Source organism: Chenopodium album, chromosome 18, assembly GCF_948465745.1.
Source record: "Chenopodium album chromosome 18, dcCheAlbu1.1, whole genome shotgun sequence".
In the NCBI taxonomy this organism is placed as follows: domain Eukaryota; kingdom Viridiplantae; phylum Streptophyta; class Magnoliopsida; order Caryophyllales; family Amaranthaceae; genus Chenopodium; species Chenopodium album.
Window position 1 is genome coordinate 45891190 of NC_137851.1, and position 18047 is coordinate 45909236.

The 18047-nt window shown below is 30.8% G+C and overlaps 3 protein-coding genes across 3 annotated transcripts; all 3 read left to right on the forward strand.

Moving 5' to 3' along the window:
- Positions 1 to 2516: 2516 nt before the first annotated feature.
- LOC145590938 (SKP1-like protein 1A) lies at positions 2517 to 3789 on the forward strand. Its single transcript, XM_081647322.1, has 2 exons — positions 2517 to 2831; positions 3616 to 3789. The coding sequence occupies exons 1-2, from the start codon at positions 2517 to 2519 to the stop codon at positions 3787 to 3789; spliced, it is 489 nt and encodes a 162-aa protein (XP_081503448.1).
- A 4384-nt stretch (positions 3790 to 8173) lies between these two features.
- Positions 8174 to 9551, forward strand: LOC145590939 (SKP1-like protein 1B). Its single transcript, XM_081647323.1, has 2 exons — positions 8174 to 8479; positions 9266 to 9551. Exons 1-2 carry the CDS (start codon positions 8177 to 8179, stop codon positions 9437 to 9439), a joined length of 477 nt encoding a protein of 158 aa, XP_081503449.1. The 5' UTR covers positions 8174 to 8176; the 3' UTR covers positions 9440 to 9551.
- Positions 9552 to 13216: 3665 nt separating this feature from the next.
- LOC145592220 (protein FAR1-RELATED SEQUENCE 5-like) lies at positions 13217 to 15676 on the forward strand. Its single transcript, XM_081648678.1, has 6 exons — positions 13217 to 13304; positions 13943 to 14073; positions 14221 to 14500; positions 14716 to 14874; positions 14987 to 15050; positions 15316 to 15676. Exons 1-6 carry the CDS (start codon positions 13217 to 13219, stop codon positions 15674 to 15676), a joined length of 1083 nt encoding a protein of 360 aa, XP_081504804.1.
- Positions 15677 to 18047: the final 2371 nt, after the last annotated feature.

The window sequence follows — 18047 nt, forward strand, 5'->3', positions numbered from 1 at the left end:
TACAAGCCTCAACTTAGGCTACAAAATCCGTATGACAGCTATCCCAATAATGCTAGATTAAAGCTAAGGAAAGAGGATATATACTTGTCTTCCAAAAAAAAAAAAAAAAAAAAAGAAAGATATATACTAACTATATTAGATACATATATACATACAATTATCATAGAATATATAATTAATATATTCTATTCTAACAGTTATTTTGGAAATTTTCAATTATTAGAATATACTACACTATACTAAGATTATTTTATATCCCTTTTATATGAACCTAATTTAGGATCATTAAATATTTCATCCTATTAATTTATTAGGATAATATCAATATATGGAATACAAGATGGTAAGCAATTAACTATAATAACTCAATTTATATTAAAGACGTGATCTTTTAAATTGGAATATTGTAAGATTTGTAACATAAGTTTGGCAATTATTTGTCAAATATTAAAAGACATTTAGACTTCAATTGATAAGTTGATCATAAATATAATTGTTAATTAACCTTTTTTTGGGGAAACAATGTTATAGTTTTTTTTTTTTATTATTATTTATTTTCAAAAATCACACCAGTGCCAGATTAAATATATTAAATAATTCATAGATCGTTGTTCGTTGATACTTATTAATTAGTTGAATAACATTTCTTAATAAACACTACATGACATAAGCCTGATATAGGGCCTGTTCACATTTACTTAATTTCAGTTCAGTTCAGTTCAGTTCAGCTCCAATCAGTCCAGTTCAGTTCAGTTCAGTTCCAATCAGTTCAGTTAAGTTCAGTTCAGCTCTTAATTTTCCTCTCACATAAAATATTCATTTCAGCTCAATTCAGTTCAGTTCAGTTCAGTTCAGTTCCAATCAGTTCAGTTCAGTTCAGCTCCAATCAGTTCAGTTCAGTTCAGTTCAGCTTAGTTCAGTAAATATGAACAGGCCCATATTGTTTCATAATGTAATGACCTATAATGTATATGAGCATAACCTTCTGTTTATTATGAACATGTTGATTAAAGTTTTCATTGTAATTTTATCAATTATTAATAGCTAAATTGAATTTGTATTGATAATCTAATGAAAATTGTTCGATGATAACATAAATATAATTACAAAAGCCATCATAATCATAACATTAAATATGATTTAAAAACTTCTTAGGATCGTAGACGAATAAAAAAATAAAACTATTTGTTAGCGGTAATGACCTATTAGCTTATTGGTGAATACCTTATACACAAACAAGCTTTAAAATTTCAGCTTAGTTATTTTGGATCAAACAGACTTCGAAAAAAAAATGGTTTCTTCTCCAATTTGTCTCACGAACCCTAATTGGAAAACAATTTTTTTTTTTTTAATTTTCGCAAAACATAATGGGTGAATAATGATTATGCATCGTATCCTTTGCCTTGATTGTGATAGTCAAAATAACATGTATTGTTCTAGGATTTAAATTAAACTACGAACCCCGATTTTGAGCGAACACAAATTTCATATATACTATGTCGATCGATGCATATTTTCAATCTTCGTTGATGTGTGACTGTCTTTAAGGGATAAAGATTATGATATTGGTAGTTATTTTCATCTATGGAAGAAGAACATTGACGAAGATTAGAATAGAACGATATTTTGATTTTTTAATTTTGTTAATTCAATCTTTATTTTTTATTATATCAAAAACTGATTTTAGTAAAAATTAATGAAAATAAAAAATATATTTTTGATAAATAACATATTAATTTTCAAAAATAAGAAAATCAATTAAAAAAGAAAAAAAATAATCCAAAAACAAGTTTGACCAAACCCCCAAAAAAAGGAAAAATTAGCCAATAAAAATTAAGAATAGTGATGATCATTTTAAGAATGACCACTGTAGAATTTTTCAAAGAGGAATGAATCAGCTGAGGAGAGAGATATCATCGCATAATCTTTTACCACAATTCTTTAAACCCTAATTATTCAATTTTACAAAACCTTTTATATACACCTTGTTAAATTTTTTTAATGGTCAAAAATAAATTTTTGTTTTCAAATATTAATTACCTGACTAATTTTTTTTTCCTCAAACTGAATCCCACTATCTAAAATTATTTAACTTTCCAAATAACATTCTAGTAACAATAACGATGATAAGGTATAAATTATCTCAATAATAAATTTATAAATTTGGAAATTTACGATAGAAAGATCAGAGTATAATTTTTTTGTTTACAAAAATACATTAGTTTCCAAAACAAAAGGATAAAGACTTAAAAAAAAAAAAAAGGTCGGTTTGTGTGATTTCACCCATGTCATTGGCAAACATTAAAAAAATAAAAATAAAAAATAATCGTGTTAAAAAAAGGAAAGTATACTTCAACTAGAATTTAGTCAAAAAAAATAAAATAAAATTTGCAAATACCAACGAAGTCTTACCAAAGTCTCATCATCAATTCATATTCTTTCATACTCCCAACAAAAATTCTCTCTCTAAAATTTCTTAGCTTTTCCGAACCTTAAAACAGTCAACCTAATTAGCAATGGCAGCATCAACCTCTTCTTCATCTTCATCCAAGAAGATAATCCTAAGGAGTTCCGATAAAGAGACTTTCAACGTCGACGAAAAGGCAGCAATGCTTTCGCAAACAATAAAGAACATGATTGAGGACCTCGGCGACAGCACCGATCCCATCCCGCTGCATAATGTCACCTCTAAAATTCTCGCTAAGGTTATCGAGTATTGTAACAAACACGCTAATGATGATAACTCCGAATCACCTAATAATGATGAACTCAAGCAGTGGGATAAGCACTTCCTCAATGTCGACCAAGACACCCTCTTTGATCTTATTCTTGTAAGTATCTTTCTTTTAATTTGATCTATTTTCTTTATTTTTGTTGATTTGTGATTGACTTTAATTTTTTTTTTTTTAGTTTATTTTGTTGATTTAAGATATTATTAGGGCTAATTTTACGATTAATCGATCTTTTTAAGGCTTAGGTTCGGATGTGTATATATGATTAATTATTTTATATTTGAAAGGGTTTGAGTTAATGTTTAAAATAATTTTTAGGGTTTAAGGGTTCGAAAGTATAATAATACGACTACCTTAATCTTTTCTTGTCTTTATAAAATCTAGTTAGTCTTTAACTTTTGGGCTTGAATTATTTTACAAATAAAATAAAATTGATTATATTTGTACGATTAAATTATATTAAATCTTGATTTTAGGTCTGATTGGGTCGTCCATATGAATTCAATGAGCAAATTGGAGTTCTACGAGTTCTTTGCATTTTTTTTTCTTTTTTTTGTGTTTGTTAAAAGGCTTTAATTAAATATTAGCTAGTTTTTGTTTTGGGATTATATTAGTTAGTTATATAATTTTATCATATATGATTATCATAATTTTTAATAATATGATAATAGTTTAACACTTTGACTTCACAATCATCGCATTAAACATAATATTGTACCAAACTTTTTTGCTTAGATGTACCATGTATGAGTTGTTTGTTAATATAATTTAAGGATTGTTACAACGGATAAATATAAGCGAACATGTTCTTATAATATATACATTTACGTGGTCAAATGATAGAGCAATAACAAAATTAATAATGTGTGATGATGGTATGCAGGCTGCTAATTACATGGATATCAAAGGTTTGCTGGATTTAACTTGTCAATGTGTGGCTGATATGATCAAAGGAAAGACACCCGAGGAGATAAGGAAGACATTCAACATCAAGAACGATTTCACACCCGAAGAAGAGGAAGAAGTTCGCAAGGAGAACCAGTGGGCTTTCGAGTAAAACTCAAGTAGCAATGGAAACATAAGAACAACTTTATCTAGCTACATACGTTTGTTTGTTTAATGTTTTAGTACTCACTATGTTTACTGCTTCATTGAAGAACTCATCACAGTGTTTAGGATTGTTTACTGCTTCATTGAATTATTTTTAAGATTCACTATTTTCAATTGTTGTGTTCTCTTCATCAAGAAACAAATAAAGTTTTAGGTGTAATAGTTATAAAGGTTCAATCAACTATCTTGCGATAAGGTTAAATCACATCAAGTAGCTTATGTTCCACTCATAATCGATTATAGGTAAATAAGTTACATTATACAAGTATACATTCCGAAATCAATTAAATTTATAATCAATCAAGTTAAATTACATGAATTAATATTCAAAAATCAATTAAAAGGTTTCATTCAAGTTACAACCTATAATAGCTTAGGTTCCATTTAAGTCTAATATATATTCCAAAATCGATTATGTTTCATATCTCTAACAACTTCAATACTTAAATACTAAAAAATGTACTTCTATCTTAAAAATTGAATTAAAATAATATGTTTGCTAAGGAGCTGAGTATAAAACTAAAGTAAGTGAATCAATTATATAGTTTTAGCATATGATAGTAGTGGACTAGCGGTTGTATACACAAAGCCGCTATCACATTTAAGAATGGATTATTGGGAAGTTGGGACAAATGAGATTTCGAATACGCGTAAAGGTTTGAGCAATGATATATGAAAATGATGTTAAATGAAAACAACTAATATTAATAACAATTTTATGAAATAAACTGCTAATAATGTCAATAGTAGTTTTATTAAATGAATCGTTAATTAATTCAATTAGCGTTTTATTTTCAGTAAACCGCTACAAATATTAGCGATTTTTAGCCTCGGATAATTAGAAAAGTATCTATAAACATCTACTTATTATAAGAAACACTAATGATAATGATATTAGTTGTTTATTACTTTTTAAAATCGACCATTATATATTTAGCAGGTTTTAGCCTCAGAATGGAAAATATTTTTAAAATGGATGGTAATTAAAATGGAAAATATTTTTAAAATCAACACATATAAAGAATTAGTCTATGTTTTTAACATAAATTAAATAAATCACTCAATAAATCCTTTTTTGGTTCACAATATGTTTCACTTGAGTTATGATGATCCAAATAATTAAGATAAAACTAACTAAAAACGAGTTGTCATAAGTTTTTATGTGTTAATAATGGTTATTCAAATTTCGTATGTAATGTATGTTGGGTTTGAGAAGTGTGGAGAACGGTTCAAGGAGGCTAAGGGGGTGCATAGATTAGGAGTTTAAGCTATAGGCTATTGCTTGGTGTTAAGCAATGGTGGATGACAAAGGGCTGACTTCAAATGATAATATCTCAAGATATAGGAATGATATTGAGATTATTCAAGTTGGAGGTGATAGCTTGTCTCAAGAGCTTTCTAATGACTGGTCATAAGCTCAATTTGGCCAAGAAACGAGGAAGATATGGCTGTTTTACGAGAAGCTATTCTGCAGGGGAAATCGGAGCGGCCGCTCTTTCGAGGCTCGTTTTGGCTAATTTCTTCCAGTTTGTTGGAGCACCCTCTCCTATCCTTTGGAGCGGCCGCTCCACTGGATTTCTCGGGGCTCTGTTTTATTGCACTTGAGCCTCGATTTTACGGTCTTGATTTCTTCTTTGTTAGTAACTTATATTCTTAGCCCTTGGATTATTTGCCTTGTATTTGGAGTATATATACTCATGATTTCATTGTAAGAGAGTAATAGGATGAGGGCAAAGATGTAGAGAGAGAAAGCCTCATGTAAACCCATACACTTAGGGTTTGAGTGTTTGAGAGGGTGTGTTTGGGGTGGGAGCTTTCATGGGGATTGAAAGCTTGTAAACTACATTGTTCTTCATCAAATTATTGCTCCATAGGGGATTGGTGGGTTTTTCTCCCGGTTCTCGGGTTTCCCACGGTAAATTCTCCTTCGTTGTTGTTAATTGTCGTTAATCGCAAACTTGCTAGCACATTCGTTAATCCCTTTCAATGTCCATACATCAGGCTCAGTTTCAAGCTTCGCTTATTTTTTTTTTTATTTTTTACCAATGTAAAACCACTAATGGTTATGGCAGTTATAGTAATTGTAAACTCTAAAAGTAAAAACGGACTGAACCTGTAACGGTATTAGTGGTTCTATACATAAAACCACTGTCATAATTACGAATGGATTATTGGGAAGTTGAGTTAAATGAGACTTCGAATTTGAGTACTAATGTTTGAGCACTTATATGTCAAAATACAATTAAATGAATAACACTAATAATTATAAAATTTTATAAAATAAACTGCTAATTTCACTAGTAGTTTTATTATAAAAACTGCCAATGAAATTAGCTTAGCGGTTTTAAAAAAACCGTTATTATTATGAAAACTGCGAATAACACTAACGATTTTATGAAATAAACTGCTAATAGCTGTAGCAATTTTATCAAAAGAACCGCTAATGAAATTATCTGTTTATTAAAAAAAAAAAACGCTAACATATTTAGCAAGTTTTTAGCCTAAGAAAAATTTAAAAATAGAAACTTCAAAATTGGGGAAAAAACTTCAATTCGTGAAATAATTAACATGAATATGTAATTTAATTTGATTTTTCCCCAATTTTAAGAGGAGTACAATATAGGGGAATGAGAAATTGAGAGAGAGAGAAAGAAAGGGAGGGAAAATGTAGTTAATGGGCCCTATATAACGTCACATTTGAGTTGAAAGTTAAGTAGGTGGGAAGTTTTGATGTTTTGAAAAATAGTTGGTGGTAAAAAAAAAAAAAAAAAAAAAAAAAAAAAAAAAAAAAAAAACTGTAGGTGGTAATTGCTAAAACAACAACAATTGTAGGTGGTAATTTTTAAAAAATCCTAACATTAATTACAAAAATCACTTAATTAAGTCTTGTTTGATTCACAATATTTTTCACTATACTTATGAAAGAAAAGGAGGGAAAATGTAGTTAATGGGCCTTATATAACGTCACATTTGAGTTGAGAGTCAAGTAGGTGAAAAGTTTTGATGTTTTGAAAAATAGTTGGTGGTAAAATTCAAAAAAAAAAAAAAAAAAAAAAAAAAAAAAAAAAAAAAATTGTAGGTGGTAATTGCTAAAACAGCAACAATTGTAGGTGATAATTGTCAAAAAATCCTAACATTAATTACGAAAATCACTTAATTAAGTCTTGTTTGATTCACAATACTTTTCACTACAGTTATGATGATCCAGATAAGATAAGACTAACAAAAAATGAGCTGTCATAGCCTGTTAATAAATGGTCATCCAAATTCCGTGTGTAATGCCCATATAGGTTCGATTTCAAGCTTCGGTTATTTTTTATTTATTGCCAGTGTAAACCGCTAATGGTTATGACGGTTTTACTAACTGCATAACCTCTAAAGGTATAAGTGGTTCAGTATAAAAAAACCTCTAATGGTATTAGTGGTTCTATACATAAAATCACTAATATAATTACGAATGGATTATTGGAAAGTTAAGATAAATGAGACTTTAAATTTGAGTATTAGTTTGAGCAGTTATATGTAAAAATATGATTAAATGAAAACCGCCTGTTACAATAATGAGTTTATGAAATATATCGCTATGCAACTAATATATTTTATTTAAAAAATTGCTAATGAATTTACGGTATTATTTAAAAAAAAAAAAACCTCTATTATTAGCAAGTTTGATGCTCGGATAATTAAAAAATTGAAACTTCCACCAATCCTATGTGGATGGTACAATGGGAAACAGTTTGTAAATCAACACATATAAGGAATTAGTTTACGGTTTTAACATTAATTACGAAAACCACTCAATTAAGTCTTGTTTGACTCACGAGGTTTACACTTGGGTTAAGATGATCCAGATAAGATAAGACTGACAAGTAAATAAGTTGTCATATGTTTTTATACATGCTAATAAATGACTATCCTAATTCGATATTTCGTAACCAATAAGTTCAGATATGTATAGACAATTATGCTTAAGTGGTAGAAATCAAGTTATTAAAACACTCTTTAAAACTGTGGAATTACATTGGTTTAAAAATAAATAAATAAAAAAAAAAAAAAAAAAAGAGGTAAAGGTTGTATATTACCATATATAGTATTGCTTTTGGAATTACATGGGCTTAAAATAAACGTGAAACTCCTTGTTCCAAAAGTTCTATAAATACAGCTCTAGTCTTTCTTAGGGCCTGTTCTCATTGACTGAACTCAGCTGAACTGAACTGAACTGAACTGAACTCAGCTGAACTGAACTGAACTGAACTGAACTGAACTCCAATACTCAATTCCTCTCTTTTTCTCCAATTTTCTCTACTTTTCAATTACTTCCTTCTTCAATTGCTATGGCTTCTTCCAGGAAGATAATCCTCAAGAGTGCCGATAATGAGCGTTTCGAGGTCGACGAAAAAGCAGCAATGCTATCTCAAACCATCAAGAACCTGATCGAAGACATCAGCGAAAGCAACGATCCAATTCCGCTGCCAAATGTGAGCTCAACAATTTTGTCAAAGATCATTGAGTACTGCAAAAAACATGTCGAGGAAGAGAAGAAGGCTGAATCCGAAACCCCGAATAATGATGATCTCAAGCAATGGGATGCTGACTTCCTCAAAGTCGACCAGAAAATCCTCTTTGATCTCATTCTTGTGAGTTTTTTTTTTTTTTTTTTTTTTTTTTTTTTTTTTTACTTTGATCTATTTTCTTGATATTGGTTTATATGTTATTCACGTTAATTTTGTATATTTTTAGTTTGTTTTTTCGATTTCTTTTTGCTTCTTTTGTTTGATTTATTTTAGGGCTAATTTCATGATTAATTATTTTATTTTTAGGGTTTTTGTTTGTTTTAATAGTTCAAGATTTAGGGTTCAGATGTTTGGTGTCTTTTTAATTAAATCTGAAATTCATGTCGCCACATCCGATTGGGTCTTTCATGATGTATGATTTTTAATTTTTGATGATATAAATTAGTTTAATTTTTATGATAATCGACATATATTATTTAGTTTAACTTTTGCGCTTAGAGATGTATGTTATGAGTTGTTTGTTAATACTTAGGTCTGTTCTCATCAGATTATTTTCAGTTCAATTTAGCTCTAATAATTTCAGTTCAGTTCAGCTCCCAATTTCCTTCTCTAATAAAATATTCATTTCAATTCACTTTAGCTCTAATAAATTCAGTTCAGCTCAGCTCATTTCATTCAATGAGAACAGACCCTTATAGTGTTATACATTAGTGAAATGTAATTGTTCGTTAATATGAGTATATATTATATATACATATACATGATTAATTGATGATCGAGTATAACTAAAATAATTTTGCGTGGTAAATGTAAACTACTGCTAATTAAATGCATTTAGTGAATGTTTTCCTGTTTTGTTTTTTATTTACATTTTCATGATCGATTAATCAATTATGTGTGTGAATGCAGGCTGCTAATTACATGGATATTAAGAGTCTGCTGGATTTAACTTGTCAGTGTGTGGCGGATATGATCAAGGGCAAGTCACCCGAGCAGATAAGGAAGCACTTCAATATCAAGAATGATTTCACACCCGAGGAAGAGGAAGAAGTTCGCAGGGAGAACCAGTGGGCTTTCGAGTAATCTGAAATAGCAATGGACTAAACTGTTTAGAACAACGAACTTCATTTACCAGTCTCAAATTGTGTTTCTAAATAGTTTAATTACCCTGCTACATTTGTTTGTTTATTGTTGTAGCACAAACTATGTTTACTGCTTTATCAGTTTATCTAATTTAATTTCAAGCGGTTGAAGTTTATTCTATTTTTGTGTGTGCAATTTTTTTTTATTTCTAATCGATCATCATGCTTAACTACCAACAAATTTAATGTGTTGTGGATATGAAAGAAGGAAAGACAATAGACGAGACAAGAAGTACATCCATTTAGATAATGACGAATTTACTTGAGGAAGTAGCAGAAATTAAGAAAGGATTTATTGCCATTTTTTTTTTTTTTTTTTGAAACCACTTGCGGATAAATATATTAATAGAGATCAATTTCCGCCAAAGTTAATATACTTTGAGGAAATGGACCTAAGCAAACAAACTCATCACAACCTCTAGACTCCCACCTAGCCACATTGTGTGCTAAGGAATTACCCGCACGTTTTACATGAGAAATCGAGAAAGTATCAAAACATTGAGAAATTACACTAATATCATCAATTAGAAGGGAAAGAGGAGTAAAATTGCCAGCCACCTTCCTGACCCCATTCACGACCTTTAAAGCATCAGTCTCCAGAATCACAGCCCCATAGCCCAGCCTAGTAGCCAACTGAAGTCCATAACGGCATGCCGCAGCTTCAGCCACAGCGGAGTCCCACCCCGAACACTCTTTACGCACAGTCACAACTAGCAGTCTTCCTGTTTCATCTGTAAACACAACCCCCAACCCCGTCTCACTCCCACAGTAAGCATCACAATTAATTTTTACCATCCCCGAGTGTGGCTTTACCTAAGATGAAGCTGATGGCAGAACTAGAACTCCCTACCCCATGAACACTCTTTTCACATAATCCCCATACTCAAGCACTGATTTCAGCAGGTTAGATGCCACACTCACCGAACATAAATTCGCATTTTCAAAAATAATATGGTTGCGGCACCACCAAGCAGCCCAAGCCAGAGTAACCATCTCTCGCAACTCTTCACTACTGACTTTTGATGCTAGCCACAACAGCCTTGAACTGAAGCACATAGATGGAGCTTGAGCAATTGGGGGGGGGGGGGGGGGGGGGGGGAAGTGCTTGCGTTCCAAATACTACTAGCTGTAGTACACTAAAAAATGGCGTGTATTACTGATTCATCCCCATTCCCACAGATCGAACAAGTTTTATTCTCAACCATGTGACGAAAATGTAGCGTTTCCCTCACTGCAAGGAAGCCTTTGCACTCCCTCCATAGAAAGTGTACCAATTTAGGAGGAACCTTTGACCCCTAAATCAGCTTCCATACATCATAAAGAGGTTGGGTTTGCATCTATAACACCCTAGAGATTCCTTTCTTTTAAAATACCTGTTTTGCCCTGTTTAAAACTTTAAATAGGAACATCTATGATATTACCGCCACCGTAAAAACGGCTAAGGCAACTATCAAAGACACACAGCGGAAGAATAATTTCAAAACAATTCAAAACAAGTCCACTTGAAAAGTCAATCAACGAAAGTAAAGTCAAACCAAAGTCAAACGTGGTAAAATAAAATCAACCTACAACTTGGAACCATTATAGGTCCTTAATAAAACCAAATTTAAAACTTTTGCGTTAGTCATGCATAATTATAATATCATAAATAATTAAAGCATTAAACACATCATATACTTATGGAAACTAGCATGATTCGCTCTTCACTCATGCCCATTCATGAATATGCTTCATCACCTGAAAAGCTTCTCTCTACTTGTTTCCATTAACTCCATTAAAAATGGGTCATCATAGGGCCAAGATCAAGACAAGGCCAACAAACACACAAAACACACAATCAGCAAAGTTGAGTACATAAGCGTAATTAACACACTAACATGAAATTACCTATCAACACACAACTTATCTTGTTGAACCTGTTTTTTAAGCATACAACACTCAACAAAACTTCTCACTAGACAACTACATAATTTATGTAGCGTTGATTACGCATCGAACGGGTTTCCCCACTAACCTCCCCCAATTTATTCCTTAAAGAAACTTGATTTTTAATGCACTATCAAAAATTCCAGCATTATATTTTAATGAAAACTTGCTGTAATTTAGCCTTAAAACACTTTAATCAAAGGTTTAAATCATTATATCATAATCCTTCAATAATTCATAATTCAAGAACCTAGGGTTTTTAAAAATTAGGGCTTTTCAATTAAAAATAAAATCTGAAAATTAATTTACATAATACTCATAATCAAACATCAAAAATCAAATCACAAAACTCATAATTAATAATTAGATCTAAGATTAAACTAGTTTTTAAAACAAAGTTTTAATTTTTACAAAGATTTAATTTATTTATTTTTTTTTTTGTTCGAAAAGGGCAGCTGGCCGGCCACCACTACCGGCTGGTGCTGCTGGTGGCTGGCGTCGGCGGCCCACTGGTGGTGGTGGTGCTCGACAGTCAGGGGGAAGCCGAAAAGGGGAAGGGGGGAAAAGAGAAAGAAAAAGAAAAATAAAGAGAAAAAGAGAGAAGTTTACCTTGGGTTTTCTCCACTCTGGGCAAAGTTTGATTTGCCTCAAGTGTTGAATATTTATACCCCTTCTCTAGAAACCCTTCTTCCTAAGCTTTCCTTTTTTAATCTTTCCTAATCCCTTCCCTAATAAAACTTTACTAAAATATAACTTTGCTAAATTAAACCCCAACTTAAATAAAATAATTAATTAAATAAACTTTCCTTTTATAAAATATTTCCAAACTTATTAAAATGAATAATTAAAATACTTTAAATAAAATATTTCAATTTAATTAAATACTTCTCAAAATACTTATTTTGATTAAAATAAGTATAAAAATACAAGGTATTACAATCTACCCTCCTTGAAAGAAGTTTCGTCCCGAAACTTGGGAAACGAAATTCAAACTTTTTCCTCACTTAGTATAATAATAAAATATTTTAATTTAATTAAATACTTCTCAAAATACTTATTTTAATTAAAATACGTATAAAAATATGAGGTATTACAATCTACCCTCCTTAAAAGAAGTTTCGTCCCGAAACTTGGGAAATGAAATTCTAACTTTTTCCTCACTTAGTATAATATTGTTGTACTTTTTGTCAGACAAGGTATTACAATCTACCCTCCTTAAAAAAATATATATTAACATTAACATAAACATAAATTAATAACATTATTTATATAAACTTAAGTTGTTCAAAAAATATATATATATCGATTTTTTTATATACATATATATTTAAAAAAAAAATACGGGTTGGCCCGATGCCCGGCCCGGCACGGCCCGCCAGGCACGTGGGCCGTGCCGTGGGCTGGGGTGTGCCAAAATTTGGCACGGCACAGCCCTGCACGAGCCCCACCCAGGTAGAATTTTTACATGCACTACCCCCCCTGTGTTTGTTTGTTTTTTTTACCTATACCACCCCTCCCCACGACGTCGTTTTGTTTGTTTCTCATGTTTCCATCTTCTTTTTTTTTCCTTTTTTTCTTTTCTGCCATTTTGGTTAGTTTTTTTATTTTCCATTTTTTTTAATGTCTTACTTTTTATTCAAGCTATGTATATATATCATTTTTAAACTTTTATTTTCTCTCTCTTCAATTGATTTTGTTCTTATTTTTTCTCTCTCTTCACGATTTTTCATCATTGATTTGATTTCATCTAATTTCTTCGTTTGATTTTGATATTTGCTTTTTCTTCTAATGGATGATTCTTTTTATTGTTAACTTTGATCGAGATTGCGAAGCTGTTCTTCCATCTGGTGTTTCATTGGTTGATTCATTTGTTCATCAATGTGAGCTATTATGATCCTAATTTAATTATTTTTTAACATTATTGTGTTTATGTTATGCTCTGTTTATATTTATAATTTCAGGATTTGTTTGTATTTTGATGCTCTGTATTTCGCTAATTGATTTATGTTTCCTGTAATTTTAATTTTGTAATCGATTTGTTGTTCTGCATGTTTATTGTGATTTTGATGCTTTGTATAGTGAAAATGTTTAGTTTATTTTGATGCTTTGTATTTCGCTAATTATTTTGATTTTATATATCGATTTGATCTTATGCATGTTTAAGAAAATTGTAAAAATCGCAATACATTTTAGTACATTTTGTTTTTCTAGATCTTAATTTAAATTGTTTCTATGTTGTAATGTGTTTTAATTTGTTTTGTTTAATTGGTTAAACATTTTTAAGTTTTTTTTGATCAAATTTAGTATGCTAAATAATCATTTTTATATTATCATATGTTTTATTGTTTGTTACAGACTTACTGATATATTTTTGAATATTGTTCATTTTTAAGTGATAAATGACCATTTTTAATTACATTAGATTTTAAATTTTTTTATAGTTGATTATTTGTTTTTTAGTTATTGTACAATTTATGCATTGATGCTGATCATAATTTTACTTTATATATCTATGTAGTGGGAAAAAAGGATGGTATTGTTTATCAAGAAGCAGATAAGTCTGAATTATTGCATAAAGGATTTAAATCAGAAGACAAAGCTTATGAAATGTATAATGAGTATGATTTTAGGAAGGGTTTTGGAGTCCGAGTTGGGAAGAGTAAGTGGCGAAGAGATGGCTCATTATCGAAGAAATGATTTGTTTGTTCTAATGAGGGTTATAAGGATGATAAGTGTAGGAATCGTAGGGCTTATAAGAAGCTTGATTTTCGAACTGGTTGTAATGCTTTTATACAGATTTTTGTTGATCATGATGGTGTTTGGACATGTTCAAGACATGAAATGGTTCATAATCATGATATGATTCCTGTTGAAAAGAGGCATTTAATAAGGTCTCAAAGGAGTGTTAATGAAGAACAACTTCGATTTATTTCTACATTGAAAATGAGTGGAGTCAAAGTATCTGATTCTTTGAGGGCTTTAAAAAAGGAGGTTGGTGGGTCTCCTAACCTTACTTTTACGGCTTCGGATGTGTATAATGCATTATCATGTGATAAAGCTGCCAAACTTGATGGATGTGATAGCAATCAATTGATAAAGTATTTTACAAAGAGACATGTATATGAGGTTTATTTTTATTATGATTTTGAGCAAGATGAGAGTGGTGCCTTAGTTTTTTTTTTTGGCGTGATGGAAGAATGCTCATAGATTATCATTACTTTGGAGATTTATTGGTCTTTGATACAACATATAGAACTAATAAATATGGAATGATTTGTGCTCCCTTTGTAGGGATGAACCATCATGGTAACAATGTGATGTTTGGTATGGGTTTTATTCTTAATGAGCGCACTGATTATTTTGATTGGTTATTCAATACATTTCTTTATTCAATGGGAAAGAAAAGTCCCATCACTATTATGACTGACCAAGCACAAGCAATTGCAGCGGGTATAAGAAACATTTTCCCTTCGATTGTCCATCATTGATTATGTGTATGGCATCTTGAACAAAATTTCGAAGAAGCATATTGCAACGTTGAGAGCTTTGGATGGTTTTACAGATTTGTTTAGCTATTTATTGAAATATTGTGAAACCCGTGCTGAGTTTGAGCATTTCTGGAAAAGGTAATATCATTATATTTTATACTTTCTGTCTATTAAATAATTATGAAAATATGATCATTTTATAATTTATATATGTACATTACGTGTTTACATTTGATCACTTGGCATAGTTTTATTATTTGGAATCTATACATTTTATGGTTATATAAGTGATCATATTTAAATTTATATTTAAATATGAACATTTATGTTTATAAAAATGTTCATACAAGTATTTGATATATGTTCATTATTGAAATGATAAATGTTCATTTTTGCTTCACAGAATGTTGGTGAAATATAATTGTGCAAATGATGATTGGTTGTGTGATTTATACAAAATAAAGGAGATGTGGTGTCCAGCTTATTCTAAGAAGTTTTGGTCTGGTGGTATTCTATCTTCTCACCGTAGTGAAACTACTAATAAGTCAGTTTCTCAAAGACTTAATAAGACACAAGGTCTATGTGACTTTTACCATGTTTTTCTTAATGTTGTTTCTGAGTGGAGAAGCAAAGAAGGTGGCAAAGATTTCAATAATTTGAGGGGAAATAGACATTTAGCTTTTGCTAACATTGGGATCTTAGTTCATGCAAGATCTTTGTATACTCACTACTACAAAAAAGCCTTTAGAGAACGGTTGGAATAGGCTTTATAGAACGCCTTAGAACCGTTTTTCTGCTAAGCGATGTGTAAAGTATATAGATCGCCTTAAAGAGGCGTTATATATGTTGAACAATAGATTACGGTTCTTTGTCATAACCGCTCTCTTTTCCCTTCTTGAAATTAGAAAAAATGAAGGAAAAGAGAACGGTTAGAGTACTTAACCGTTCTATATTATCCTTACAAAATAGAACTATTACCTAAGATAACAGTTCTATAATCCTTTTTTTTTTTAAAAAAAACCCAAAATTGCTAGCTTATACATCCTCCTGCTGTATTCCTGTATTTCCAACTGTATTTTTCTTGTATACCTTTGTTTTTGTATATATTACTATGAAATTACACTAATGAAAAAAAAAATATTTTGTATTTATATAATATCTAGCAAAAAAATTATGCATTTCTTATGTATAACTCCCTGTATAATATTATAAAATACGGAGTATATTAAAAGTACTACCAAATTCAAAGGTTTAAATTAAATTAAAAGTACTACCAAATTCAAAGGTTTCATTGCTACTAACTTGTTTGTTGTGATGTATCTGGAATCGGTAATACAACTAAAAGCAAAACAAAAGCCAAGAAAACAAAATGCACATGCAAACTAAGAAATTAAAGCTCCCAGCAAAATAATTTCATTACTTTGTAATATATACAGTACTATACTTAACAAAATTCTTGACCTGACATAATATAATCTTATGCTTGAGTAACCTCAGAAAATTATACTTCGTATAGCAAGGGCTGAATTTTTGTGCTTCGCTTTATTTACATAGCGTTGAAGACTGTATTCTCTGAAGCTAAGCAACCGAAATTTGCATTATTCTTCATTGGATGATCGAGATTTAAACCCGAGTTATGTGAGCTGCCAATAATTTATAAGCCGGGTTAATCCAACAATAAAATTAGCAATCACAGCTTCACTAACAAACAATAAAAATCATGTACCACACAATTAAACAGAAAACCCAATTCAACAAGGGACAACAACACAAAATCACGAAATTGTATATGATGATTTAAAAAGGAAGCTAAGAAAGGAAAACTCACAAAAAAAATGGAGGAGAGAAGCCCATCAATTAAGAGCACGAAAGCACTTCAATGGAGAACTCGAAAATCGTTTCATTGGAAAACTAGCGCGAAGAAGGTGACGACGGAGGCAGTAATTTCCTAGCTCTCCATTGAAGGTCCCACCACCCACAACCACAACCACCTCCTCTACCGACAACGCCGATACCACCATCACCGCTGACGTAATAAATTATCAAGATTTAAACATATCGACCGTAATTAGCCATAAAATCCTTAACAAATACATGAAGATAATCATATAAATGAGTAATTTCTACAATTAGATTGTAGAATACCAACCAAATTAAGTTGATAGTTAGAGAAATTGATACTAGAGGAGATTAGAATCAATACAACTTTTCGATCTATCTTATAAATTAGGATTGAATTTTTTGTTGCTAAAATGAAATGAAAATAGAGTATGTATATGAAAGTTAAGCAATACAGCTAGAGGAAGAAAGAGGAGGCGGGTAGAACAAGAAAGAAGTAGGGTTAGGTTTGCAAAAGTAACAAAGTAACTGCCCAATTTTTAAAAAGAAAAGAAGGATAAACTATGGGTGGGCGGGCTTTTCAAAATTCACTCAAAAAATACTTAGCGGTTAGTATAAGTGCACTGTTTTACATTTTTTTATTAACTTAATAAAAAAAATAATTTTTCTGTGTTAATAAGAATAGAGAACGGTTACGAACCTAACCGTTCCATATTTATTACTTTAGACAACGCCTAATACGGGTAACCGTTCTATATAGTTGCAGAGAACGCTTGTCTTACCCAACCGTTCGATATGTTGCGTTTTATTTTCTAGTTTTTGTTGTAGTGACTATTCAAGCTTATGTGCTTTTTGAAGAGTAGTTCATCAAAGGTACTGCATATGATCATCAAGATTTTGGTTTGTGTTTTCCTGAATATTCGTATCATCTTTGGCATCCTGGGAAGGACATGATTAAACATGAAGTTGTTTTTGATAAAGAAACACATGCAATCTTTTGCACTTGCATGTTCTTTAGTGAAACTGGTTTGCTTTGCTCTCATTCTCTACGAGTACATAATGAAACGCTGGACAAAGGCTGCTATGTGTAGTCATGGTATTGAAGAACCAACTTTGAGAACTAATATTGTGTCTACTAGTGTGTGGAGATCACAAACACTAAGGAAATTTGTAAAGTCGGTAACAAGTTGTCAAAACTCATTGAATACAAGGGCAAAGGTTGATTGTTATTTTAACCTTTTAAAGGAAAAGTTTGAGAGTGTTTCTGGTGCTATAGATTTTAGTGAGCTTGTTGAA